The 27,443-nt window shown below is 40.6% G+C and overlaps 1 protein-coding gene across 6 annotated transcripts in view; it reads right to left on the reverse strand.

The window, feature by feature from the left end:
- dab2ipb (DAB2 interacting protein b) overlaps window positions 1–27,443 on the reverse strand; it is a 144,639-nt gene that overhangs the window by 31,164 nt on the left and 86,032 nt on the right. For all 6 annotated transcript variants that reach the window (XM_079256587.1, XM_079256589.1, XM_079256586.1 and 3 more), the window contains 3 exons: window positions 11,411–11,564; window positions 9,960–10,058; window positions 6,904–7,458 (listed from right to left, as the gene is read on the reverse strand). In XM_079256587.1, coding sequence (XP_079112713.1) covers window positions 6,904–7,458; window positions 9,960–10,058; window positions 11,411–11,564 — 808 coding nt within the window. The remainder of the gene's footprint in view (window positions 1–6,903; window positions 7,459–9,959; window positions 10,059–11,410; window positions 11,565–27,443) is intronic.

Raw genomic sequence — 27,443 nt, forward strand, 5'->3', positions numbered from 1 at the left:
AGATCGATTTGTCCAACTTCAGAGTGGAATCAATGCACTTTGATATGTTAAATGGAAAATGATGAACAGCATGTGATAGCTACAAGATTATGAGCTTGTGTGAAGTGAAACAAAACGCTGAAATGTATTGACGGCAGCCCTTACTTTTCTTTCAGGGCATCCTGCTGTTGACATTTCAATGAAATCCAGCAGCGTGTGACTAAATACCAGCACTTTGCCAAGTTTTTAGACCTTATTTATCGTTTAAAAGGGTAAAAACGTAATCACTGGGGGAGGCGATGGACTGTGGAACTACTGGGACTTATTATAAAAGAGATAAACCAGAAATGGCTTGTTAATGTTCCAGGTTTAAAGCTACAAGTTTACACTAAACTATCAAAAATGGCAGATTTGAGGTCAATTATTTCAGAGCTAATACAGGTAATGGAAGGCGGGAGGGAGGGAGGACTGGACAGCTTGGACAGTTTAACTGATCAATGTGTCTGTTTTTCTTACCAGAGGCAAAAACTAAAGAGAAATTTGGGGGTGGAAAACCGGAATGATTCCAGCCACTTTGCCCCTCACCCTCCTCATCTTTCCATCGCTCTGTGCCACTGGTTTCTCCCTCTCTGGAGACCAGTGGCTACTATTACAGCATCATAGCCTGCGGATCTTCCTGTTAGGGTCACATTGGGTTGACGGAGAAGGCTGGAGGCCTAATAGAAACGGAGGTGGCTCTGTCTGAAAGTGCAGAGGTTTGTCATTGCCCAGAGAAGCAGGAAAGCCTGGAATGGTCCGGATTTAACTGCTGATGCACATGATTGTTGTGAAGATAGGTTTGACTGGAGGGGGCCTTGCAGCCAGTGTCACCAGCTCCAAGACATCATGTTTGCGGACATGCTGTGCATAGATTTCTTTTCTCTGTGACTCTTTTAGGCAAAAATGGCCATTTAAAAAAAAAAAAAAAAAAAAACATACCAATGTACAATCTGCCTAATTTACCATGAACATTTCTCTGAGAGAAAGTAGACTTGAATAAAAGGTTAAGAGTCTGCTGCAACATGTGTGTCTCTGTGAGGCTGTATTTCAGCAGCGCTTACCGACTGCTGGTATGTTAATGTAGAAAGGAAGTAGCTATCACACTAAGCATGTCCACAGCAGGTGGTCACAGAGACATTTACTGCAAAGCATTTCCTCAAAGAGTAGAAATGTCAGACTAAATAAAAGAAAAGTCACGTGAGTCATCCTCTATGGTTCACGAGCGACTGAAATCCATCTATTACATGTTTAGATATGTTTTTTAAATGAAAGCAGTGAGCTCATTGTCTGACATCACTATTAGAACAGAAAAACGGCCAAGTAATTGATTAAATTTGGCTTGGAAACTAGGAGAAGAAAAAAAAAACCCAAGACGATGGAGCAGTTTGCCTGTTTGTGCATATTTTGTGTGTTTACATGAAGGACGTTTTGCTTAGACTGATTTTGGACATAAAGACACATGCAGGTCTAATGGGGCCTTGAAATGAACTCGACTTAGCGCTGAGCTTCTACCAGGAGCAGGCAGTCGGAAAATACACTGTGGGTTTGTTGGAGGACTTTACAGTACAAACAAAATGTTGGAGAGTCTGTCAGCAAAAAAAACAAAAAAAACAAAACAAAAAAAAAAAAACTAAAGGTCTGCTAACATTCCCTTCTTTTCTTTGTCTACAATGATAGTTGGCAGATTATAGGTGTATCCCTACCACCTACTAGATAGGAGTGCATTGTACATTTTGAGACTATAGGACAGAGATGAGGATGAAGAAAATAGTCCTGCACACTGCTTTCACATCAGATAAAGAAGAAAACTATTCTATGCCCACTTTCTGTTCTAACTGTCCTTTCTGTGCACCAGTATCATGTTATTATAAGTCATGTTATCATTGATTGGTCAGATGGGTTATATTCAACATAAGACAGGACTAATTTCATGTCAACATCACCTGTACTGGAGTTAACCTACAAACAATTTTAGGCTGCAAAAGTGATATTTTGCATGACTTAAAGATGTAATTACAGCAATCTTTAACTAGATTTTAGAACATATAAAGTGACACTGCAGATATGTTATGTTATAAAAGGAGCTGCATATTATTTTCTCCATATGAGTCCATGATGAGCTGTTTTACCATCCTGGTGTGTCCATTTTTAGTTTGACAGGATTTCTAATGCTGCAGGTCATTCAGAGCGGAAAAAACAAGCTCTTTCTCTGTCATGACATTTTGTAATTACACTATCCATAAATGCATCCAGCGCTGATAACAGTGCTCAGACTCCACCGGGCCAACATCCAATGGAAAGCCTCACATGAGGGTAATAATAAAACTATTCCGAAATGTTGGATTTGGAGTCTGGTTGTTAAGACCTGTCAGAGTCATATTACACATCCTAAACAGTCAAAATGCAATTATGACCAGTCAAAATCATCTCAATAACATCTGGATCATTTCATTCTTGCAGTCAAATTGAGTCAATAAATCAGAAAAACGACACAATGTAAAGAATATAACAGCAAATAAAAGTCAATTAAAGCCATGAAAATGAAGTTGTACATGACAGCTACAGGAGGGGAGGCGCACAGGGACAAAACTGCAACCTCTGCGCTGACAGATAAGTGTGATCATCATTACAGACGGGAATGTTTCCTTCTCTGCTGCCGTCTGGCTCCATGACCAGAAAATATGTCGCTGCAAGGTGAAACGAGATTGCTTCATATCCTTTCACAGCACTCCTCCATCACTCCACGCTGTCAGGGGACGATCAATAAGCAAACGTGCAGGAATAATTGCAGATAAAGGATATGATGCCCCCCTTTTTTTTTTCCCTCCCTCCATCACCATCATACTTCACCTTCACATTTTTACACCGTCTCCTTTAGCATCCTTAAAAGAAGGGGTCACCTCCCTGTCTGTAAATTTTAAGATGACAGCTATAAAGAGCCTGGTGACCCCAACGCAGCTGCGCCGTATGAAACAAAGACAGAAATGGCTCCAGTCAGTCGAGAAGCCACCATACTGCATAAAAACACTTCCAGGCTATTGAAGCAACCAGAGCTGATATATACAGCATCATTATTATTAAACTGGAAGGTAATGACAAGTGGCTATCGTAATAAGAATATTTTAAACCTTTCAGGAGATGATTGATTCACCTTTTTTTGTCCTCTTACATAAAAAAAAAAGCCCAGAGGAATACCAAACTACACGAACCATTCATGGCATGTAAGTAAATCATTTGTCACAGCACATTATGTTCGGTCGACCGACGGTGCCTGTTTGTCACCGCTGCAGTGACAGAATTGAATACTCAGAATTACAGCCGTGTTGCGGGTTGACATCAGCTTATACCACTGAGAATGAAGGGAGCACCGGCTCCCATATTTCTCCCTCTTAAGCAGGACTGTTAGTTTACCTTGAGGGAGCAGCAAAATGGCTAAACTAGCAGAGCAACACCCTCCCCTGGCTAGTTATCGCAAGAATAAATCCTTCCTATTGTCGCGGCCAAGAGGAGCAGCAACAAAATTAGAACATAATCTTCCCGAGGGCTGAAGCGCAGAGTAAAACTGGATCAATAATGCAGTGAATTTAAGCCAGGAGTGGATATTTTGGATAAAAGAAAGGTGAACTTCCCCAGGCAATTCCAATATTGTGGTTAGGTTTGCAGATATCAGTAGCAGTGCTGTCTAGCTGACTGTCCACAGCAGCACGTCCCACTGGGTAGGACATGGCTTCAAGTCGTGACCTTACAGCAGAGAAGATCAGCTGAACCGTTGCAACTGGATCTCACATTTTTGGATTGAAGTTCAGATGAAACAATTGTGCATGTTTGACCGAAATCCTGCAGCACCTACAGATACACCTGCTTTCTCATGCATTAAACTGAACGAATGACCCGCAATGGACTTCCAATATCTTCTGGTTGGACTTTGGGCGGGTGCGTGCGTAAAAAGTTGGCATCTGTGCAAGCGACGCAGGGTGTGTCTCTGCTCGCCACTGCGCCCAGACATCAATACAGCATCAGTAATGACATCTCTCCAGAGAGGTTTGGCCCGGAGATGCAACGAAGCATGAAAGAGAGATGAGCGAAGACAAAGGCGGAAAAGTGGGCAGAGGGAAAGAGAAAAGGACCGAGTGTGCAGCAGAGCAGAATATATACGGGTTGTAATTACTCACTGATGGGTGATAAAAAATGACAAAGGAAGAAACAGAAATCGAAAGAGTGTTGCATACTAATGGCTGCTACAGCGTGCTGCTTGCATCTCTTAACAGGCAGCTGCAATTAGACGCCGTTTCTCACCTGAATGCAGCAGATTAAACACCATTTACGTGACTCCCGCTGTGTGTCCTGAAGGTTGCACTGTGCACTTCTGTGACCGTCTAATGTTGCTACATCACTTAATCTCTTTTCATCTGAACTACTGAGCTCTACTGTGGTTCTGACAGAATTAGACAGTGACTCATGGACTTGACTTTAGCCGTGGAAGCTGTCACAATGCTAGCAAGGGAAGTAAAGAACCAAAAGTTCTGTTAAACATTTGAGAAAAAAAAACACGACAAAATCATGTTTTGTAGCGTGATAACTTGCTAAAATGAAGCTGGTTTAACCCAAGTTATACATCTGTTACAATGCCGTAGTGTCGTTTATGTTGAAATAAACTACTTGAGTAATGCAAATGTTTGTTTGAGCAACTGCGCATGGTATGCATGCATAAAAGCTGTTTTCATAATTTATCGGCCTTGTAAATACAGAAGGCAGCTATCCGTTATAGATAACCCTGCTAATGACGCAGATGCATAGTGATTGACACTGTTTGGAGGCGTTTCCTGAGGCATCATCGGCTCTGATTGGACAAACACGTGTCATGCGCCAAAGACAAAGGCTCTGATTGGAACACCTATTTTGACGCAACACTGTATCACTTATGAATGGACTACAGTGATGCAGAAACTATCGTCTGAAAGCCCAGAGTCTCCTGATTAAGAGGGAAAAAAAGTAAGTTTCTATCTTTTATGGTTCGACAGTTATGCTCCATTAAACAACATGGTCCCTGGCATCGCCGACGATGCCAGCGTCCCCAGAGTGTTAATAGAAACTATGTCAAAGTTGGATCGCTAAGGCCAAACGGTGCCGCTGAAACATGCAGCGGGGGATGGTATCCTTATTAGCACCTAAACAGTGGAATGAGCTTCCTTTACACATTAGACAGGCCTCCACTATAGCTGCTTTTAGAGCTGCACTGAAGACCCGTTTGTTTAAACTGTTTCCCACACAATAAGTTGACTTTTTAGATCTGATTTTATTTTGATTGTTTTTATTTATTTTTAATTATTTTTAGATGTCTGATATTCTTTTGAAGTTGTCCTAATGTATGTTATTTATTCAGTTTTTTTGTTTTTTTTTAACCCCCCACAATGTGACACTTTGGTCAACATTGTTGTTTTTAAAGTGCCTTATAAATAAAGTTGTATTGTATTGTATTGTATTGTATTGTATGAGGACTCAAACTATCTGTGGAGATGTGATTTGTTAGGGTTGATATCTGCTGTTTGGCATGACGTGACACACTCGCTGAATATGCCACACATTTTCAGATGTCATCAATTTAAAAAAAAAAAGCCTTTTCAGAGAAGAAAGCTGCTGCACTTAGCTAAGAGGATTTTGACAGAAATTCTCCTGTTTACAGCAGCCCGCAGGCTTCTGTTCTCTTTTCTTCTCTGAAGACATATAGAGAAAACGCTTCAAAAGGTCGCCCTTTAAGGACTTTCTGCTCTAACACGGATGTATTTTGAGCGACTCAGAAAGAGCACATGAACAGCTAGCAGAGATTCAGAGGTGATATTATAGACCAGCATGGAAGAAAAAGTTTGTTTTAGAGCTTCGCGTGAAAGTAGGGGATTATTTTGAAGTAATAAGGATGTAACTTCCTCCCCAGGCACCAGCCTGCCTTCTCCCCCCGTATCAGTAAGCAGCTATTAGTGCAGACTGGCAGTACAGAGCGGATAGAGATCACTTCGTAAGCACCAATCACTCATCATTCTGCCGCGCCGTGAAAAATCCAAAGGTTTCAAAGCTCTGCTGATGAGATGATGTCAAGAAAATGAGACTGAGGGACAAACTGTTGCTGGAGACTGATGGCGCAGAGAGGAAACGTTGAAGCTGGAAACATGAAAGCAGCCTGATGTAACGTCTGAATAAAAGCCATCGGGATTTTTTTTTTATTTAGCTTCTGCTCTGTACTTCGGAGTTAAGTCTGTCGAAAGTACTTGAAGGCAAAACTGATTATTTGCTTTCGTGAGTTCACGTGTTCATAGTCAAACACCTTGTGAGGTGTAAAAATAAATCGTCAAGGAACACAAAATGACATCTGAATCTTTGACAATATGTAGCCACAGAAACCGGTAAGTTTGTCACTAAACTGCTTTCATACCCAGTAGAATGGCTCTCTGTCGCGTTTCTGTGTATTCAGGGTCAATTGTTTTACTGCACAAAGACAAATGTGCTGTCAAAGTGAAGTAAAATGCTGCCTTTTTTTGGATGCATGGAAGATTACTTGAGTCCGACTGTCACGGCAGGCTTAGCCACAGCTGTGGTGAACTAATCTCCCCCCATGCTCGCTCTGATGCAGACAGCGGTGGGTGTATCGTGCCGGGCCCTGCGTCGGTATGCTGTGGAGCGCCGCGGGAGATGCATGTAGGGGGATTAACTTGAGTTAAAATTGTAATATAGACTGGTGCAGCAAGAGGAAATCAGTCTGTTCTGTAGTACAGCTGTGGGAGGTCAGGAGTTCACGAAATGAGCAAGCATCATTTTTTCTTTGTATTCAACATTTCTGTGGAGAACACAAACTTGAATGAAATGGGAATAAATGGAAGTGTTGGCACCAACCTTTGCTTTGCCGGTGCTCTGCAGAATGTGCACCAATGCACACGCCATCTCCTCCTTGTTCTTGACGCTAATTCCCGGCTCCAGCACCGAGCACAGCAGCATGTAGTTGTTTGTGGTGTACTCTGCAAACTCCTTGTACATCTCCATGGGAAGGATGTTCATACTCTGATAGCGGGCTTTGATCCTAATCATTGGACCCGATGTCTTGCCCTTAGGGGGGGTGGGAGTGCTGACAGGATACCATTTCTCCACAAACTGCCGTCCGGTGACAGTTGCGACGGGGATGTTGACAAGTCCAATGTAATTGTTTTTGTCTTTCTTTTTCTTCTTGTCTGTGTCTTTGTAGAGGTGCGCTGTGACGCTCCTGACGGCAGGCAGGTTACTGAACTCGAAGTGCTCTCCCCAAAAGAGGTTGTCAGTCTTGAGTTTACAGGTGGTGCGGGCATAAAGTGAGTCATCAAGACAAAGCTCACAGAAGTATTTCTTTTTGGCCGGCAGGTCCTTGGCTTCGATGATCCACAGCCTCAGCATGTTTTCCACCCGACGACTGTTGTCCTGGAGACAGAGAGGATTCCAGTCATTGGTTTAGTCTTAAAAAACAAATTACACGAGGAAAATTTTAAAAGTGACGACCCTAGAAGGTTAGACGTTTAAAGTTCCTCTGCTTTGAATGGCAAAAACAACACAGGAAGGTTTTTCAAATGCTTTTGACGAAGCAGTTGAAACCTGTTTCACTTGTAGATTTGCAACAAGTGCCAACCAATTTCCGCTCGTCCTTTCACAAAGTGCTAACCCATTATTTTGCCATCAATTGATTTATCCAGGACTGGGGCTGATTCTTTTTATGCTCCTAATTTAAACTGCCTTGGAAACTATCTCAGAAATTGAAAAGAGGAGTTAACAATGGCATTATTCAAGATAAATAGCAGAGTCTGGATATGTGAAGTAGCTGTGACTGTGCTTCAGAATGTCCTTGGACAAAAATCCTGTTTGATGCATCAAAATAATGTTTCAGCTTCTTTTAGTTTTAAATTCATCCACATATCCATTCATTCATTCATTCATCTATACAGTTGTTATTGAGTGGTGTACATCATTTTAATGCCTTTGTGTTGCAGTTAAGGGGTTTCTGCATAGCTGTTTTTGAGGACTGTCATTGTGAGAGTCCCTATATGAGATGGTGTGCAAAGGGAAGGTATCTTCATTGTCTTTAACATAGGGTATGGATCGTGCTTTACTGAAAGTAAAGAAGTAACCCCATCCCACAATGTATTGTAGTAGCACCATTTAAAGAAAAGTCATTAACCAACTTAAAAAAATTGTCAAGTCAATTATGTATAACCTTTAAGTAAGATTTCCAGGTTTGTTCATGTTTCCTCCATGAAACACCGTGGTAAAGATGGATGAGTAGAAATGTTTAAGATGTGCTTTCAAAAATATATCAAATCAGAAAGACAACAATTATCTGTTGAGCAGACAGATATTTTTTATTCCTACGCTAAAAGTCAGCTGGGTTGGACCCCATCCATTTAACTGTTGCTGCAATAAAAGATGTCAGGAGTCCAAATTAAAGGACCCATCAGTCCTTAGTGAGTAGTGCTGAATTCAGGTGCATTAGTTGATAATGGGATATTCACCCTTAAAAGAGTTATCCAGTACTTACTGAATCATAAAGACACTAACTGTACATGCTCACAGTTACCACTGCAAACATATTTTCTTCCACTTTTCTCTAAGTTTTTTAAGAAATGCCACATTTCCACACCTGTTTTCTCTGAATTCTGACATTTCTCATTTATGTTTAATTCCCTTTCTGTATTTTTATGCAGCTGTGTCACAGTCTTATGAAAACCAGACAAAATCCACATGATTTCACTTGCGTAGTTTTTTTCTTTACTGGGACAGGGAAGTCACGGTTGCCCTCTGGGACTTCCCTGCAGCATGCTTAAAAATGACAAGCAACCACTTTCCTTCCTCATGTACTGAGTCAGCCTGTACACACTTACTGTACAGCTTAGCTCAACCTTTTGACTCACCCAAACAAGATACCAATGATGTTTCACCAAACACAGCACTCTTTGTGTGTAAGTAGAAGTGTCCATCTGACCCCCATAGTACTGTCTGTGACATCGACTGTAACATTCATTTAGCAGAACAATACTTTCATTGTTTGTAGCTTTGTTCCTCTGCTCCATGTGATCAGTGGCAACTTGCATGGAAAATCTGCAGATTTCTCCATGTTGACACATAATGTTAGCCCATTCATTGATTCAGACTCTAATTCAGTCACAAAATAGCATTTTTTCAAGCAAATGCAATGTATTTGCTATCTAACCATTTCCCAACAAGCAAATCATCCACTGATAATTGATCATTTATCACAAAGAGACGTTACTACCTTTTCCTATTCACTTGCATTTTCTACAATGCAACAAAAACTACTTAAGCCATCAACATAGTGTATCTTTGCTTGTTCTTTTAATCTTAGATAAATGATTTTGATGCAGTCAAGTGTTTAAGAGAGATGTATTGCCTAATGCTGTTGAAGTTGTAGAACTGGTAGCCTTGGTAGTGTGAAGAGATTAATACAGACTATTAAGGTGCCAAAATGTGAAAAAAAAAAAAAAATCTTCTTTCTAAATATCTTACAATCACTAAAATGGCAGAATAAGAGAGACTGTTTGGGAACTTTTTACTTAAACCTTTGTCTAGTGAGTCTACTTAATGACAGATGCGAGAGTGAATATACTGTGCGATTGGGACGATTTTCTTGGCCTGGCATGTTTGCCACCTAAACCCCTGCACCAGCTGAGTTTGTCTAGATTACAGATGGAATCGAAGCACTAAAGAGGAAAACGCTGAAGTGCCCCTCTGCACCTCCTCGAAACTCTCAAGCCTCGATGTCAGTGATGCATAGAGAGCAAAGCTTAGGTTTGAACATCTAACATCCTTGTGTTTTCAAGAGTGTTGCAAAGTGTGGTTTGGAGTTGGAACAACTTATTTGTACTGATTACGCCACTCTTTGTCCTTGCCCCAACTGTTGTGCATTTACATACCTTGTTGGGCTGTACCGCTCTCCTCAGATTCTCCATCCATTTGTCTCTCTCGGCGGCTGAACGGCAGGAAAAACATTTGCTTCCTGTCGAGGTAGTGACCTGCCGCGGTGACAGAAGAAAAACAAACGCTTCAACGATCAAACCGCATGCACAGAAAAGGCTTTTACTATATTTAGTTCAGAAGCAAAAGTGACAGGAAAGTGAAAGATACACAAAAGAGGATACAAGCAGACTGAGGATGATTCAGCATTATTTAGGAAATGAATATTTGACAGTGTGGTGAATTGTTTTAAAATGAACACAGTGATAAGACTTGACAAGAGCTGGATACAGCTCTTGTCAAGTTCATGTTAAATCTAAATTATTTGTCAGTTTTGCACATAATGTCAGCAATGCCAGTAAACTCAAATAAATTGAAAAGAAAAAAAAAGTCTTTCATGTATTCTTAATTATATTGAAGAAGTTGATGACTCATCCTGCACTGTATTAGTACACTAATTAACATCCAATGAAGCGTGGTGCTCTTAAAAAATGGTGGGCAGTACCTGATCAGACCACTAAAATGAACCAATCATGCTAAAGCAGCTCTGTCTTACAGAAAATGAGCAAAGAGGCAAAACAGCATTCTGCTGGGCACTTCAGGGTAACGTTAAAGGTAATAATTAAGAAATTAAAAGTAAACAGTTAATTGTTCTTAAAATTTTTCTTCTTTTTTTTTTCTATATTTTCACATATAGTTTCATTTCTATCACCTAAAGTTATTAGAAGTTATGATGGATCAATAACACCAATGATCAACTAGAAACGCCGCACGCAACCTACATTCCAGTTCTTTTGCAATTTGTAGCTCCTTTGCTCCCAAGTCTGATAAAGCTCTGATCATTTCTGACTGCTTATGAAAACTAATTTACTTATTTGAAGGAGAAGTCAATAAAACTGGCTTTTTGAATGAAATATGGTGGGGAAAAAAAAGCAACACATAACCCAGAAACCAGAAGCAAACTAATTAAGACTACTGAAGATTTTAATCTTTAGCTTCCTCTCGGCATCCGCCGCGCATACGGAACGACTTAAAAAAAGCAGCGACGGGATGAGTTGTAAACACCACACTTCCATATTTTCACCATCTTTAGTTGTTTTGATGAATGTGTTGGTTCGTGCTGAAAATAATTCTGATGTTGACTCTTTCCTTGTGTCTGCTGGGTGTCAAATCTGGCTCATTAGCAGCTAGCATACAATGGGTTTTCAAGCAGTTGCCCGCTGTGACTTTAAACACTAACGGGGCCCATGAGGCAGAAAGAGTAAAACTGCAAGTGACTTTGGTGTAGTATTGGTAAAAATGTGAAACAACAACAATGTAAATTAAACTAATCAATCATTTGAAGTGACACATCAATAACTTTGATAATATCATATGGATGCCAACGTATGGACACATGTGTCCCCCTCACCTCAAAGCAGTAGTCCTGCCCGAGGATGCTGCTGTGCACAGGCTTAATTATAACTCCGTCCTCCATACTTAAGTCCAGGGCTTCCACGGCGCTACTGGGGCTGAGCAGTGATTCATGGGAGCGAGACTCCTTCAGCCTTGGCATCAGATGAGATCTAAGAGAGGAGAGGAAGAAGAGACGAGGGCTGAGTCACCATGTAGAATCTGAGCGGAGGGAGCGAAGGAGAGGGAACATATGTGCTGCGCATATCAGCAAGCGTTTGTGGTGAGTGAAGACGGGGAGTGTGAGGATGATGAAGACGGGGCACTCGCCTTGAAGCCGGCAAGCTGTCAACACGACAAGCTTGCACATCATTGTACATCAACACATGTTCATGCACTCGCGTCCGAGTTTGCATGTGATGGCTGCTTTGCAGCTTGTCATTTACAACTTTAAGCGTCCATGAATGGATGCAAAAGTTTGAAAGATTGAGTTAAGCTGGGCTTCTAAAGGATGCAGAAGATCCATGACAGACAGAGCAACAATGTGCATTATCATTAATGATAAAACCTAATTTATTGTAAGTAAAAGTGTTGCAGCCTCATTTGATACACACAGCCCAAATAACACTGTTTTTCTTTGCTTTTTCTTACATTTTTATTTATTAGCAAAGAGGAAAAAAGCCCTAAAGCAAAAATCTAGGCATCCCATATGACTAATGTACAGGACCATCTTCTTAAGCAAATATAAAAGTCAGATTTTTTTTGTTTTTTTTTTTGTAGCAGCTAAGGGTCTCGTAGTCCCTGTGGAGGACCACCAATCGTCGTTTCAGCAAAAGGCTTCCAGTTTGTGATGTTCCGCTGGGTCTATCAAATTATTCTGTTGTGGCGATTTAGACGTAAATGCTGTTTTAAAAGATATCAGTTTCACATTTTTAGCTTTTAAATAAAGTTGTGGAATTGCCAGTTTCCAATCAAGTTTATTCTTGAAAATAACATTTTTTACAGTCGCTGAAAATTTTGCCACAAGAAATTTTTGTGTGCTTTTTTTGAGTGCTAAAAAAAAACAAGCAGTCATAAAACTGCTTTGGGAGTTTTATGGGAACAATGAGCTCCTATTTTCCACATTTTTATGCAGTTGAAACGTAAAAAACAGCTGGGGAAAAAAAAAAGGATTGAATCACCTGCTCGTCCTCAACTGACTACCAAGTCAGAACAACATATTTTCCCTGAACGTGCCCTGAGTTTTGCAAGTCAAGTAAATGTTAAATCCTCTCTATCAAATGATAAGAACTCAGAATTCATCTTGAAAAGTGTGCAACCCTTTGACAAAGACAGCCGTGGGGCTCAATTTTTTTTGTCGTTTTGTTGCTAAAGCAGATTAGGAGACAAAGTAAAGAGTGCTCTGCCGTTTGCCGTTTGATGTCGCCCTACTTTCTGTGTTTCTGAAAGCGCTGGAGTGCATGAATGTCACTGGAAAAGAGAAAATGCACGCTCTGTATCTGAGCCAGCGATCCACATTATTCTGCAAAACATTTGGCAAGATTTTGCTTAAACATTCAGCACTTACCATTTATATTGCCATATTTACACCGATCCCATTAACCACTAACCTCAGCCATGTAAAACCAGTTTAAATGGTCCCCATTCTTGTGGGGGATGTAAGCAGCAGCAGATGAGCTCTGCAGCTCGGTGACAGCAGAAAGATGAGGACAAAGGGTCAACTCCAAGCGTAATGAGTGAGAACTTTCTTTTAACAGTGCCCTCTATGGACATATTACACACTAATCGCATGTCTGTGTGAGAGCGCGTGTGTGTGTGTGTGTGTGTGTGTGTGTGTGTGTGTGTGTGTGTGTGTGTGTGTGTGTGTGAGTGCTGCACATCTTTTCTGTGGGTTGGCGGAAGAGCATTCCAGGAAAAATCCAGCAGACATAATGACAGATTAGCAACCGCATGAAGTCTTTTGTACAGTTTGCCAGCTTTGTTGTTAAATCCTCTGCTAAATGTGAAGTGGATTATGACCTGCACTCTCCTTTTAGCCTCTAATAAATCACAAATACACACACACACACACACACATTCAAAGTTAAACACCATGCTCTGACATAAAAGGCCAGGGGTGAAAACCTTAAGGATAACTCTTAATTTGAACAGTTTCAGGAGATCTAGAATATTCCTGCACACAGATGCAGAAGAAATGTGTTTGCACCTACTTCTGCTTTGTGATTGGCTGACTGGGTACCGGGCAGAACAGACAGCAAGTCAAACGAGTGGAAAGAAAGGGGATGTGCTATTAGGAACAGGAAAGGATGGGGAATCTATGTGTGTGTAGTCCCAAAAGCTTACACGGGGACGAATCTACATTTTAAAAAGGACGCTGAATGAAGCAAAACCATCTGTCAGACTTAAAAAGCAGCTAAACATTTTAATTAACACGCAGCTCTCACGTTTCTTATATTTATGAGTAATAATCACCAGCACGCAGCGTGTTACTGAGAGAATACTGCTGCAGAAAGTGGAATATTTCACCCGTACATTAGGATTTTCTTTCTTCTCCACATATCATGTTGTAAGAACATTAGCGTCAGTGAAAGTGGTGGGAGGCTGCGAGTGGGAATTGGTGAATAATAATGCTGCCTATCATTTTTGTGGTATTGTATTAAACCGTACAGCAATGTGTAATTTAAAGCCTATTATTCACATCCCACTTTGCAGTAATGATAATAAAAAAAGCACCTGACATGTGAATCCTGTTAGTTACGAGCTACATCACCAGTTCTGACACTATCAAAAGCCAACCTCTGCAAATGACAGCCCGCATTACAAGCAGGGCCTGCTGACTTCATCTCCTCATTTCTCTGCTGTTTGCTCCCCCCTTCCCCCAACATCATACATCCTCAGCAGACGGGCATTTTTGTCCTTGAAAATCCTACAATACCATTCCTCTCCTACCGAGTTTCTTTCTCTAATTTAGTCTTCACCTGCGGTTGAAAAGAATACTCTCTGTTTGGCGTGTCCTTCCTCTGAGCTCTACTTGTTTCACTATCCTGTTTATCTCTTTCACCGCCAGTCAATCTCTCCTTCTCCTGGGCTTCATTCTGGCTGTCTAAATATTTCAGATGCTGTGCAGGTGATACACAAGCCTCTGGCAAATCAGACACTGCCACGGCCCCTGTACTCACTTAGCAAAAGAAGACGAAAGAACAAACCTTGAACAGAGCGCCGCTTAATATGCGTCAACGGCGTCTTGTACTTGAACACACAGTTACATGAGATGTTTGCGTTTAAGTCTGTAAACATGTGCCAGTGACATACTCGCTACAGCAAGGAGTAGCATAGCATGGATATTTTTTTTTCCTGCAGCAGAAGAAGCAGACAAGCAAGCTGCAGTAGACTTGTAAGCTGCCAAGATGTTTTTTTTTTTGTTTTTTTTAAAAATGTGTTTCTCTGTGCTTATTACTCCCTTTTCTTTCCCAATAAACCAACTCTTCACATCCAGCCAAGTGTTGAATCCCTTTTCCAATATGCAGAAAAAAGCTGCAGTAAGATGAAAGCATTAAAGAAATGGAACAAAACATCAGAAAAACAATTGATCTCTTACTAACTTCTGAAATAGTTGAAAGTTGTTATATAAAATAGGAATTGTAAAAAAAGAAAAAAGGAAGGCAAGTATTGAGATACTTTAGCAAACCAAACCATGCCTGTTTGGTTTGAGCATCATCATCTTGACTCATAAGCACATTTTTACCTTGAAAAAACAAACAAACAAACAAACAAAATAAAAAAGGACACTAAAAACATCTGCTAAAATTCAGCTTAATGAAGTGTTCAAATTCCATTTTGTTTCAGAACAAATACTGCAGAAGTTATTGCTCAGCTTGGCATTGAGAGGAACCATGTGGAGGTGGGGGGTGCATGATTAGCAGATGAGTCAGAAAGTTCATTTTTCCCTGCCCATGCACAAAACAAGTAAAAAGAAAAACTTTTTTATAACAAATGACTGGCGACCTGTTGGGTTAGACGCCAGCTCTTTTTGCGGCCATGAACTGGATTGTGTGAGTATAGAAAAAACACGGACTGATGCATTTACACAACCTGGCACTTCACTGAGAGAAAAACCAAACCGACGTTGTAAGTCTACACCCTGCAGCAATGCACAGGAGGAAACTAGAAAGACTACACTTCCCTGCTACATGTCTGAAATCTAAGAGGATTTTCTAAATCTTCTATTTAGTCAAATTAAAATAAAAAATAACTCAGTTGGGTCTCTGAATCTGAATCAAATAATCTAAGTTCCACATTGTATTATTATCTTTTTAACTCATTTATTTGCTGAAATCTTTCACTTTGAGGTGAATATAGTAAAAACACAATTTTGTAATTCCGATGACAGCGATGAGAGTTGACAGCAACTTGTGACAGCAAAATTAAACCAAGTGATTATTCTTCCAATGCATCAGTGATGCTGACTTTTCTTTAGTGTTTATATTTTCAGTTTTCAAACACATCCCTGACTGCTTATCAACACGCACAAACCTTTTTTAGGGATTTATTTCACTGCATCTAGCCCAATCCCATCAGCGCAGCGTGCAAAGCAGACAGACTGTACTTTGCTGAGGTTCAATAAAAACTCAGTTAGGAATGAGTGTAGGGGTGAGTAATGGGTCATGAGTGTGTCTGGCTGCACTCTTCGTCTCTGCATCCTGTAAAAAGAGTTGATGTGGTAGCCTATCTGGGATATAATATAGTCTGAAACATTGGGCACATACAGGCATCCGTGCACTTAGGCTTCCTGCTGGCTAGCTGACGGAGCCACAAGAGGCCACGCTTGTACTGATTGCTCAGGATAAGCTTAATTAATGTAGTGCAACTCCAAATAACATTGGTCTGCAAAGTGTACATACTCAGCCACTGTTTCAATTTATCATGCACCACATCAACACATTACGGAGCATGTGAAGTGGCGCTAATCTCCACAGACTAAGTAACAGCCTCTTTGTGTTGTCCTGCTGATAATACATAACATGCCAAATGAACCAAATGACCAGAGCTTTACATTGTGACATGATGTATAGCAACAAATATGTTCTCAAGATGTCTGCTGATGGTGGAATTAAGGAGCCTGATGTTGAGTCTTCCATCTCAATGCTTATTATGGAGTTTACAGAGCTGCTTGTTTGGCTACAATTCCGTTATTTGGGGTGATCTATATTCTTTCAATGAACAAACTGGCATGAAATTGTTCAATATCTGCATGTCAGGAGGTTCAAGATATAAATGAAGATAACTAAAGATGGCTTTTAGCGCCTGGTGCTACATCAGCCTGTTGAAAGGTGCCTTTGACAAGTGTTAGCTAAATGCTACATAAGAAAGAACAAAAATAAATCAATAAAACACAAACATCATATTTTGAAACAATTATAACAAAAATGCTGTAAAATTCTCTGCTTGCTCCAGTTTATCATCACATTCTTCACTCAAATCCCAGGTTCAGACTAAACAAGCAACCAAACTTCTTCTCAGAAACTGAGTGAAGTCACTTTGGCCTTCATGCATTGACAAACAGAAGGTTTCTTTAACGTTTCTAACACATAAAAGGGATCTTTTTTTCTTTCTTTTTTTTTTTAAGATTGTTTTTATATGACTCAGGATTCTCTGTGGCTCCACAGTGACATTTGGATGTCTACCATTTGGAAAGTTTTCATCAAAATGAAGCTGTTTTTTTTTTTTTAAAAATCTGACATAATGCTAATTATTCAAACCATGTGCTGAACTGAATATATATTGTTAATAGAGGGACTAATTGTTTAAGTTTTGAAAATAAAATATGTTCATATTTTGGCTTAAAGCAGGCAACGTGACAGTTCTAGGCCTCCTTTGTCAAATTTCCAATCATGTTATGCATCAAATCATATTAAGTGGGAGTCAGGTCTGAAGTTGAGGCGAGACAGTTTAGCACCAGTAATCTTTTACAAATGAAACACATTGTTCTGGTTATCATCATCAGCCTGTATGCATCATTCAGTAGTATGGTGCCTTTTTACAAATGTGCAAACCATACATGCAACGTGCACTGACACACCCCTATAATATGATTGAAACTGGTTTTTTACATGCTCATTGAAATGTACCAAATCTTTGCAATTTTAGTGCAACATAGAGACACATTATTACTAAATCCTGGATCCATTTGCTCATGTATTGTAACTCCGGTCCATCTACTGTACTTTCAGTTCAAACTTGGCCGAAATGCATTGTTGACACCACATTAATAATGAATGCACATTTAAAAACTAAAAGCCACCACAGTTTCTGTATTTGATTTATTGTGTATTGCTTTTTTTTTTTTTCTTTTTTTTTTTTTCAGCATTTCATTTTCTTTTGTTTGCTAGAGTCGCCTGTGAGTTTGGCAGCACATAAATATCAAATTCCAAAACGTTAGTAAAGAACTGTAGCACAAAAACTGGAGATTTCTGTAAAAGCCTGCTTAATGCAAGGTCACAATTCCCTAAAGTTTTCATCATATTTATAGTTTAGCTTCCTCCCAAAGGCAGATTTTAGCCTACTGACTGTAATCAACCAAAAAGCGTCAGCCATCCAGCAGTAGAACCATACAAATCTGCGAGCACCTGGGTCCAGAGTTGCACAAAAAAGTGGGGGAAAGCATCACATTTAACATAAAATACAACATGTACTGTTCACAAACATGATTATGAAACACATGCACCGCAGAGAGAAGCAAGTGGACAAATCAGCTATTCTTCACCTCAACGAGCCCCAGACAATCAAACTGTCCATTATTCCCAACGCTGCGAGACTGACTCGTTGGAAAAGGAGCAAAAGCTGTGACGAGACCGAGCGTCTGTCACGCTGACTGCAAACTTTGTCACGAGGCTGATCGCTCATTTGGTTCAAGCAGATGCGCTTCGTCTTTCTCAATGCTTGCTGTGACTAATTAGACGACATGTGCTAAGAGAGGAAGTTAAACATCTCACTGCAGTCTGTGTCAGGAGCTTCTTTTTGACAGATTTAAGTCTCAGTCTTACATCCATGCCCAGCTGTGGTTTGGCTTTTGTGCTTTAAGTAAACACATGCACACGTATGAGTGTATGATCAACCTGCCATCTGTCAGACGCCATGCCGACAGTCGGCTGATGGGCTGCAGGAAAACACAGACAACAAAAGAAAATAGCAAGAGTCCAAAAGAATAGTAGTAAAGGGGGAGCTAAAGGAAAGAAGGCAAAGGGGGTCCTGTCAGATGCTGCTGGTGCAGAACGGTGGATGTGTGAGCTGCACTGACATGTGGCTGGGGGCTTTGGAGACCAGTCCGGCCAGCCTGAGGATCCGGTCAACAGAACAGCAGAGCAAAGCTCCGTCACTGCCGAGTGAAGAGTGATCTCTTGAGATGAACACAGAAGTTGGGGCAGCGGCTGCAATGAGCTGGATGTGCAGCAGCAGCAAAAAAAAAAAAAAAGACAGTCCACCTTGTGCTGCCTCTACCACTTATCCTCAGAGGGCCAGCTTCACACATCACATCCAGGCTGAAGCTCTTAATCAAAAGATTTCTTTCCGCTCATCCATGCATGGCCAAAGGTGAGTCCTGATTGGCTGCATCATTGGTCTTTGACAGCAGCAGGGAAAGTAGTGAAAGAAAATAAAAAATAAAAAGAATAAATGTAAGTTTAAGCAAACGGGTAGCTCGCATGTTGGTGCGTGCCCAGTGCATTAGTGCCTCTTTTGACTTTTTGATCTAATGTACACAAGATGAAAGAAAGATTATGCTGGGATGAGGGAAAAGAAAGACACCACCTCAGGCTTCACTGCTCCAAACAAGAGGGCTCAAAGCACTAAAGCCACGGTGTGACTACTTTTGGGAGGAATAGAAGAGCAAGTTGGATCTATAGAGGGAGGCGCACTTAGGTTGAAGGTATAGAAAGAGTGGCTCTGCACAAAGGCAGCCTTTCATTTAGAGGGAGGAAGGAAGCTTTTAAAGGCGAGAATGAGATGCATACAAAAACAAGCGCACTCCTCCCCAACAGAAGAGACAAATACATACGCAGGAAAATATCCAAAATGATCAGCTCCTGCAGGCCTTTCTGAGGAGTCTATGGGGATCCCTGACTCAGACTTCTGGCAGACGTGCTAGATTGTGGGAAAGGCTGGCTGGTAACTGAGATCAGGTGGTTGGAAAACAACTGTTGGGAGTACTAACACTGCTGCTGAGCCAGGGCTGTCTGGTGATACACGTACACACATGTGCACAGCTTGATTACAGCCTCCCTGCTAGGCCACGGGGTAATTCAGTGGAACATCTGCTGGGGCGCTCACTGCAGGAGAACCAATACGGAGCGCCGAGGAGCTGATCTGGTGTGGGGAGGCTGGGGTTTGGCTGCGAGGTCTTGAGCTGATTGAAAAAGAACAGAACAGCTTGCTGCAAATGCGATGACTGGACACGGAAGATCAAACCAGCCAAATGCAGAACACACCACATCGATTACCAGTGATGATCTGCGAGGACTGCTGGCTTTTACAAATAGATGTGGTGATTTCATCAAGCAATGCTGGACATGTGGAAGATCCCTCTCACACACATTATCACTCTAATCCACTTTTAGTTAAGATTGTCAGGGCCTCATCTGTTGCATCTTTAGTTTGTCTAAATCTGGACTCAATAATTCTATCAGGGAAAATAAAATCCAACTAGAAAACCCCCCCCCAAAAAAAAAAAGATTGAAATGAGTATTTACAATGAGGTCATAAGTTGCACAAATGAATAATTCAGAATAAACCAGAGCTTATAGGTCAGAGGCCACATGTCACACAAATGGCTGCGGCTGCATCATGGCTGCTGTATTGATTTAAAAAAAAAAATAAAAGCACTCCATAAAGAGAGAACTCAAAAACATCATGGTGACTGATAATAGTCAATATGAGCATGCAATATTTGTTTTTTGTCACGCAGGCTGGTTTAACACTCTTTATTTCTCCCACACATATCCAGAGACACAATATATCCCGAGCCACAAAAACACCCACAAGACAGTAAGTGACACATAAAACAAGGTTTTCCCTGCTTTATCTTACACACACACACACACACACACATATATATGTATATGTATATATATATATATATGTATATGTATATATATATATATATACATATGTATATATATATATATATATATATATATATATATATATATACATACACATATATATATACACATATATATACATACACATATATATATAACAGAACAGAAGATATATATATATATAGTTAGCAAATAGTCGACATTCTATACAGCGTCTACTAATGTAAATGTGAAGTTGACACAACATTAATGGTATCAGAAACAGTTTGCTTACATAAATTTTTGCTTTGACTACATGCATTCTGCAACATGTATTTGTTGAGTCATCATCATCATGTATATTCAGCATTATGTAAATGTGCAGCACACATTGGAGGGGAAAAATGACTGCCAAGCAAAATAAGAACATGTAAGTATATTTTTACTTTTACTTCAAATAAATTGTAAATTATTTACAGGCTACTGAGTACTGCAAAGTCTACGGTGATATCAGATGATAAGATGATCATTCATTGACCTTTGAATGTTGTGTTAAATGCATACTCACACCTGAATGTGTAACACTGTCGTTAATATCGATGTTCGTTAGTAGATTGTAACAACTTAAAAAAATCCACATTGTCATATAGTAATTATAACATGTTTAAGTACTCACTATAGGAAACTAATAAAAGGTACAGAACAACTGCATGTATGTTTCATTAACATGAATAAGGAGGTAGGAGGGGTTCATAGTGGCTTTTCACCATGGCTTGTCATGCAAGAGAACTGACCTACTACATGGATACAGGTTTGCACTATGTCACCAAACTTCTTCACTAAACAAAACAACATAAAGACTAAATGAAAAACATCATCATTTATGAGTATTCTTCATGTGGCTCTGTTCGGACAGATGTCTATCAAACCATTCGTTTAAGTTGTGCTTGGTGTATTAGACTTTAAAGATCATTCTTATCCCCATCATCTTAGTTAAGTCTGATGATGCCACATGGTTTCAGTGTTTTAGCTTTGATCGTTTTTATTGAAGACGTGATCTGTAATCCAAAATTAGCTATATGAGAAAACAAAAGTTTCACAAATTGCACATCCCTGCAACAGAACGTCTCTTAAAAGTTAAGTCTGTACATCATTTACTGTATTTAAGTTGCAACAAGAATCATCCTCTCTGAATGATCGGATTCTCCATTTAATAAGGTTTGTGTCAGACTGCTGGTTTTTCATGATCAGGCTCAGGTGTCCACATAGCAAGACTTGCAATTAGAAAATGTTTAACTGGGCCACATTAAATAATGGTATCTATTTAAAACAAGAACTTGACTCATTCTTTATTGATTATAAGAGTAGATAACTTTAACGAGTCAGAGAGAGTTCATCATTTTAACTCTAAGAGAGCAGCGCTGACAACAAAAGAAACGCGTTTTCTCTTTTTAACATACTAAGTCAAAGCGTCTGAGAAAACCCATTTCTGTGCAGCAATAAAATCCTGCAAAGTTTCATGTCAAAGACAAGAGAGCAAGAAGTTGTCAAAGGCAAAGATTAAAAACAGAAAATGTTACAACACAGAAATGAGAGGAGGGTTGAAATGTTGACCTAATTGGACCACTGGCTGTCCAGTTAACCGACTTCTCTGGCTTTGGGCCGTTCAGCGGTCCTCACAGTGAAACCCTGAGAGACTGCAGGGTGTTAACTCTTTAAGAAAATGCAGAAATAAAACAGAGGTATCACAAGCTAATCTCGTAAAATATTAAATGCCAAGAAAAGTTCACTTTTAACCTCACACATAGACAAACATTTTTCACTTTGACTTTAGCAATTCTTCCTTATTCATCATTAGATGGTATTGATTCAATATCTAATTCTTTCAACTGTGGAAATGAGAGTATCCCACCCCCAACAACAGCAATCATAATAAGGCTATTCGGAGTAAGAGTCACATTTAAGTGGGAATGACTCAGCCTGAACCATGAGGCTGAAAAACACTTAAAGCATGCCAAGGTCATGGAAATGGTGTGCCCATCTGTGCTCATGTGATAATCTCTGCATATATTTTTGTTTACAGGCTATCACTGTAATCCCTGATGTGTGTTGGCATGGCAGAAGTCTGCACACCAACAGTTCACGACTCCCATTCCACGCCGTCTTTTGGCACACAAGAAAAGGAAGAAAAAACAAATAATTTACAAGTAAAAACCCTTTTTTTGAACTCTTGCGTAACTCCTGCCAAGCCGAAAACATGTGCAGGAGTGGTGGAGATGAGGATGTGTGTTTTTGACTTCTTGACCTGAATATTCAAACCTCCCTGTGGCACTGGACAGAGAAACAGGCGAGCACTCAAGTTCACAGGGAGGAAAAGAGGGCAGAGACTTGCTTCCCACACAACAAGGCAAAAAAAAGAATCTCTTGGTGAGAACAATATTTAGTCTGTAATTTCCACAAATGTACTTTCCCCCACTTTCCTCCTGCTTTTATGATTGTATTTCATCCATACCCCCCCCCCCCCCCCCCCCCCCCCCCCCCCACTCTTTTTTCCCTGCTTTCGTGGTGATATTTCTATAAATACTAGTTATTGAATGCTTTAGCAGATAACATCTTAATGGCTCTGCTTGCTGTCAAAGCTGTTTTTGTCCTCACAAGCTGGGATTGGTCTCTGGCACTAAATACTTCTCATCTTCAAGTCTGAACATGTTTTGTTCTTTCTCAAAAGTCATCCTCCACATTTCCAGCTCTTCTCTTTCTCTCTTTTTAAATAACCTTCCGATCATTCCTTTGCATTCGCAACTCTACTTGATGACGTTAATGGAACAAAAAGCAACTAAATGCAGTTGCAGTCCTGAGTGAAGAGTGGGTGCACGCAGAAACAGATGTTTCCAAACATCCACAGCAACAAGCACGGCCAGGAGCAAACACTCAAAAAATCAAAGTTCCACTTACGATCTACTGAATATGGGAAACATTGTCCGGCAGTACCTCCCTTAGCCCCACGAACACACCGCTTCGATTTGGGTCGCATTCCTCACGGCTGATCTTGGCTCTTTCCTGACTATTTTTGAGTCTCTGGGAACGTGGCTGAAGCCTCTGCCCTCTGAGTTACACCACACCGCTCCCTAAGGATGTCTGCTGCTTCTAACACACCCCACTCCACATCCCTTTTTAAAAAGACAGTGCTGTTATTTAGGACAAGTCTGCCCTCACACCAGTGTAGTAGGATCGTGGAAACATTGTACTCAGATGAAGTCATGCCCCAAGCTTTGCTGTGAAAAGATTTGGGAGTTTTTCTTGAGATGAATCTACTAATTAAATGACTCGTTTTTAAAAGGATATTTTAAATGTTAAGCTGATTAATCCCCCTTGTAGAGCACAGTTTATATAAAGATATTACCCGAAGGTACAATAATAGCAGCTGCTTGCTGGTAGTTTTATTTAAAATCTCCTTAGACATCACTCTATTATTGTTCCATGAATCCGTCTATAGCTTAAAGTTTGCTGGTGGTGTTGCGTAATAAGCTAAAATCTGGCAGTGCAGAAAAAAAACGTAAAGATAAAAAAAATAGGAGTAGAAAAGGTAAGGCGTTATGAGGATATTTAACCACTAGTCTAGTTAAAATCAGTCCATAAGATGCAGTTTTTCTGTCATTATCCAGCCTATCTTCCCTGATTTTTCCTCATTCTGACAGTCCTTGCATTGGCAGTCAGGAAGTCAGATCCCCTCCTTCCCTGCCCCCCCCCCCCCCCCCCCCCACCCTATAACAGGAAACAATGGCTCTGCCTTCAGCACAACTCTCTGCGGGAAAATGTTGGTCTCTCTGCTAGAAAAAAAAAAAGGACTCAAGAAAAAAAGGTGAAAAATTAAAAGAAAAAATTTAAGGAAGGCAGAGAAAATGAAAAAAGCAGAGTGAGTAAGCAGAGGGAAATGAGGCCAGCCAACTGTCAGATGTATCACAGTGGTTGTTTTTTCCACAGTCCAGGAGGACTGATGTCACAGCCATCAGGAGACACTTTGCTACAAACTGATGTTCAAGCCCTAAAACATGATGACATTATAACTCCAAAGAAGACTGTTCGCTTGAAACAAGTTCAATGCTTTAAGCTGAATATAAGAAGTCGATCTTTCAGGGGAAACAGTTAACTATACTTCAACAAGTAACTGGTAGCAACTCAACAATCAACAATGGAAGTCATTGTGCAATGCACAGAAAAGTTCAGGAGCACCGCTCCAAGAGGACGAGCTCTCCAGCTCCACAACAATTTAAGTATCATTTGAAAGGTGAACCAAGAGGAGCTTGAATGTAATTGTTCCCCTGAAAACACAATAAAATTCAAGTTGCTTGCTCTTATCAAGAGTCAACAGACTTTCATGGCGTGCTGTTTTGGAGAACGGCTGGGTAAAGGTTAACTACAAAGCCAAGGCAAAGCCTGGAGACTAAACACTCACAGGGATTTCCTCATTCCTCTGGTCTGGGCTGTGATACAATCATACCTCACAGGGTTGTTTGGAGTGTGATGGCTCCAAAATATAACACAGAGCAGAGTTGTGATAAGAGTTGCAGGAGTGGAATGCAAAGAATTATTTGCCTTATTCAATGAAAAACAAACAAACAAAAAAAATCTCAACAATGTCCCTCTGTGCTCAATGGGTCATGTGCCTGCACACATGAACAGCTTGTAAGTGTGTAAGGATATGTGTGAGGACGAGGTTTTGATGCATGCGCAGACAGGGGAAATAAAATATTATGGAGCGCCGTGTGATTTTCAGTCGCAAAATCCAAGTCAAATCCTGCCAACGCGTGTGTGGGTTGGCATATTTGTGGTCATGAGCCAAGCATACAGGAGCAGACACTAACAGGATGGGGTCATGATGAGTGAACGTAGGAGAGGTAAGTCTATTTAACCGGCTGTCTGTAGGCAGTCCCTGAGAGGCCTCGCCTCTGAAACGTTATCCCCCCCTTGCTAAGCACAAATGTTTTTACACAACCACCTGCATGCACAGGAGCACGGGGAGGGAAGCAGAGAAACGCGGTCAACACATTCCAAGCAAGCTTCCACTAGTCTGCATGGCATAGAGGTGGGTGATGGATGGACGAGGGGTGGCGCGTGTTAGACACTGAGATGCAGGTAATAGACAGGAAACAGAACTGAAAACATGGAGATAACTTGGGCTATTACATGTTCAGAAATGATGTCATTCCATATCAGAGCAGGGAACACATGGGAAATGGCTGCTCGCATACATACACGGCTATAGGTGGTGATGTAAACAGGAAGCTGAGATCTGGTTGCCATGGAGGAAGAGCAAGAAACAGCTTTGCTTTGACAGAATCTGCAGCCTGCGATTCTTTAGTGTGCATATCCTGATGTAATTATAAAGCAGAAACAGCAGCATACTGGGGGAATTACCCCCCAAAACAAGGCTATAATCTCTAAAGGTGTGTCAGCCTATTCAAAGAGGTATGGCTTATAATTTTAGGGGGGACAAAAGGAACATGGTTAACTCTTTGATTTTTACAAACTTCTCTGTTTTAGAGCTGTTACATGCCAGATTGAAGCAGATGCTTGGTCTGAAAGTGGGAATGGGGAACTATTACTGTGGGTGGACTCAGGCAGCACAGAGGGAGCTCTCAGATGACTTACCTGGTAACTAACAAGTCTCACGACACACTGCAGCTGATAACTTGGAAAACATTTTGCACCATTTGGGAATATGGTATTTGTTTATCAGAAAACTGCTCAATTTTCAGTGAGAGAAGTTTCCCTTCAATGTGTTTTTACTTTGACTTTGGGGGTAAATTCAGTTCAGCAAGCAGAGCGGCTTCAATGCTAGACACAGATTTTTACATTAAAGGAAATTAAAAAAAAAAAAAAAGATCATATCAGAATGTTCAAGGACAAAACTTGTTATTTAAGAGTTATGCTAACAGCACTGAGCTTAAAACTAAACAGCAGTGTGACAATTCATGTCCAACGCTCTCCTACTTCCTTATCCTGCTTGCAGCACTCCATTCATTCCAAGTAAAGGTCATACTGGAGCTTACGTCATTTCCCAACAAAACTGGGCCCTTCATTTCAGCAGATATTGGAGATCATTTTAAGATGAATAAAAACAGAAAGATTTACATGAGCAGGATAATTTGTTCCACTTATTTAACATATACTTTACCACTTGCTGCAGTCAAGTGGATTTTTATGTCATATTTTTGTTGTGGATAATAAAAATGGAAAATCCTATAGCCATTTTCTTTTTGTGGCCAACTTTTATTCACTGACCAAACAAGGAATAAATGTGAAACATGGACTCTTCAGCAACTCCTCTGCATGTCTTCATGCATTTGTTGTTCTTAAACATCTTGCTCACGCATTATTCTTCCGTAAACACAACCTGTCGACCAGGACTCGTCTCTTTCGGTAAATGAATCGTTGCCATTTGGTCTCATCGTCAACTTCTCAGAGAGTAAATAGAACACATAGAATGACCATTCTTATCACCTACTCGCTGTTTCAAAAACAGACTCGCCCATTTGAAGAGCTTATCTGTATCACCCGCTCCCCCTTTCCCTGGTAAATAGCAGCTAATGAGAGCACACACACAGCATTCACTTCCTGCCTTCACTTTGTTCAGTGTGTGAAAAATCAACAACCATCATGGAGTCAGAATCCATAAAAGCCCCATCTGGATTGTTTTTGATTGGTTGGGTGGCTGAAATGATGTCGAAAAGATCAAAGTAGTCCAGAGACAGTTTCTCCGTCGTCTCCTCCAGAAAGAGGAGGGAGAGGAAGTGGAGAGCACAAGCAGCATTCACTCCTCGACAGGCCCAGCATCCATTTCATTTTTGTAAAGCAGCTTATGTATGGAGACAGTCACACAAATAGAACAGAGATGAGGCGGCGACATCAGCTTCGCCGTGTTTGTTTTGGGAAAAGAAGGACATAAGGAGGGAGATGGTGTGTGCAGGAGCAGAG

This window comes from Telmatherina bonti (assembly GCF_933228915.1).
Source record: "Telmatherina bonti genome assembly, chromosome: 17".
NCBI lineage: Eukaryota > Metazoa > Chordata > Actinopteri > Atheriniformes > Telmatherinidae > Telmatherina > Telmatherina bonti.